Source organism: Cyprinodon variegatus, unplaced genomic scaffold (genome assembly GCF_000732505.1).
Source record: "Cyprinodon variegatus isolate N-32 unplaced genomic scaffold, C_variegatus-1.0 Scaffold440, whole genome shotgun sequence".
Classification (NCBI taxonomy): Eukaryota; Metazoa; Chordata; class Actinopteri; order Cyprinodontiformes; family Cyprinodontidae; genus Cyprinodon; species Cyprinodon variegatus.
In genome coordinates this window covers 537,496-539,308 of record NW_015150893.1, presented here as the reverse complement: position 1 = coordinate 539,308, position 1,813 = coordinate 537,496, and the positions used below count along the sequence as shown (strand labels likewise).

Sequence of the window (1,813 nt, the reverse complement as noted above, 5' to 3'; positions counted from 1 at the left end):
GACATTTCAATGTGACCCAAAACTTTTGAACGGTAGTGTATTTATATAGAGTTATATATGTATTTATATTTTCACATTGCATTTTACCAGCGTGAACTATTTTGTGTAGCTCAACAGATAAATCATGATGATAAGACATTTAAATTAAAGGTTAGAATGTAACAAAATAGGTAGACGGCAAAGTGGGGCATGTTGCAGAAAAAGGCCTGTTCATCAAATAATAAATAAAAACAAGTTTTATTCTTTTCATAAAAGTGTGTTCCCTTGCTTGTTGTAACCCACTCGGTGCCTGTTTGTCCTGTTCATCCTGCAGAATGGTCACCATGGACGTAGAGCAAGTCATCTGCCTGAGCCTGGCCCTGCTGCTGGCCATCAAGTACATCTTCTTTGAGCAAGTGGAGATGGAGTCCACGCTGTCCCTCAGGAACCCCATCACTCAGGCGCCCCCGAGCCCAGGCCAACAGTACAACAAGACCTGCTGCATGAAGGAGCCGTCTGCACCCATACAAGCAGCCCCTGCTCCCGTTTGCAGGGAGGAGAGAGGTTAGTCTGTCCTTGCTGATGGCGGTGACACTGATTGGCTCGTGTGGCGCGTTGACTTATTCCCCCTTCCCTCACTAGATGAAGTTATCCGGCCATTTCCTGCCCCATCCACCGACCGCCAGGAGAAGAGCTTGTTTGTCATAGGAGAACAAGATGTGAAGATCAAGTCTGAGAACACCGAGCCAAGTGTGCCGCAGAATCAGAACCCCAGAGGACTTGATGAATGTGTGTCCATCCTTAACAACCCTGAGGTAATGATGGCAGTTTGGGTTTGGCTCCAGTTCACAGAGGCATTAGTGAGCTCTTCCTTCTCAGATAATGGCCAACTCTGATAATGTTTCTGCAGCTGGGACCACGTCATCTAAACGACGCTGAGGTGATGCTGCTGGTGGCCTCCAAACACATCCCAGCGTACAAACTGGAGGCTCTGATGGAGACACCAGAGAGAGGGGTGGACATCCGCAGACAGATGATCTCTACAAAGCTTTCCTGTCCCTCTGCGCTCTCCTCCCTACCATACCACAACTACGACTACTCCAAGGTGAGCCTGGAGACCCCCCCCCCCCAAACACGTACTCAGACATGGTGTGTCACACTATTCTGCCTTTAACCAGCATTTGATCTCTAGGTCATGGGGACCTGCTGTGAGAATGTGATTGGTTACATCCCTGTACCAGTGGGGGTAGCAGGGCCGCTACATCTGGATGGGAAGCAGTTCCAGGTTCCCATGGCGACTACAGAGGGATGCTTAGTGGCAAGCACCAACCGTGGCTGCCGCGCTATCGCAGTGAGTGTCTGATCTATTGATATTAAATATATTGTTTTAGTCAAGACCACACCCACCAAGACCAAGGATTACTGAGACCAAGACAAGGCCAAGAACTTTAGAGGCCGAGAACAATATAGTCTTGGTGTGGTCTTGACTACAACACTAATGAAATAATATTTCTACATTTTCTCCTGGCTTAAACAAAAGAGCTGCAGGAAAGTGTTTAATATTGAAACTCAACAAGTATTTAAAGTATTTAATAACACAACACGTTCCACTCAGGGTAATCTTTTAGGGCGTAAACACTTTCGGTTTGGGATTAGATGAGACAAACATTGAACAGATTTTCAGTCTGCAGAGAAACATGGAGTCTATTCTGACTGGAAGCAGTGTGGCCCAGTTTGTCTCAACTTAAAGGAATAGTACACCCAAAACATGATTAGCCTTCATTTTCTACTCACCCCCATGCTGAACAACACTCTGGAGTACTTTTTTGATATC

General features: G+C 46.4%; 1 protein-coding gene across 1 annotated transcript in view; it reads left to right on the top strand.

Moving 5' to 3' along the window:
- hmgcr (3-hydroxy-3-methylglutaryl-CoA reductase) overlaps nucleotides 1-1,813 on the top strand; it is a 30,699-nt gene that overhangs the window by 16,193 nt on the left and 12,693 nt on the right. The window contains exons 9-12 of the mRNA XM_015388884.1: nucleotides 314-543; nucleotides 622-794; nucleotides 890-1,084; nucleotides 1,172-1,330. Coding sequence (XP_015244370.1) covers nucleotides 314-543; nucleotides 622-794; nucleotides 890-1,084; nucleotides 1,172-1,330 — 757 coding nt within the window. The remainder of the gene's footprint in view (nucleotides 1-313; nucleotides 544-621; nucleotides 795-889; nucleotides 1,085-1,171; nucleotides 1,331-1,813) is intronic.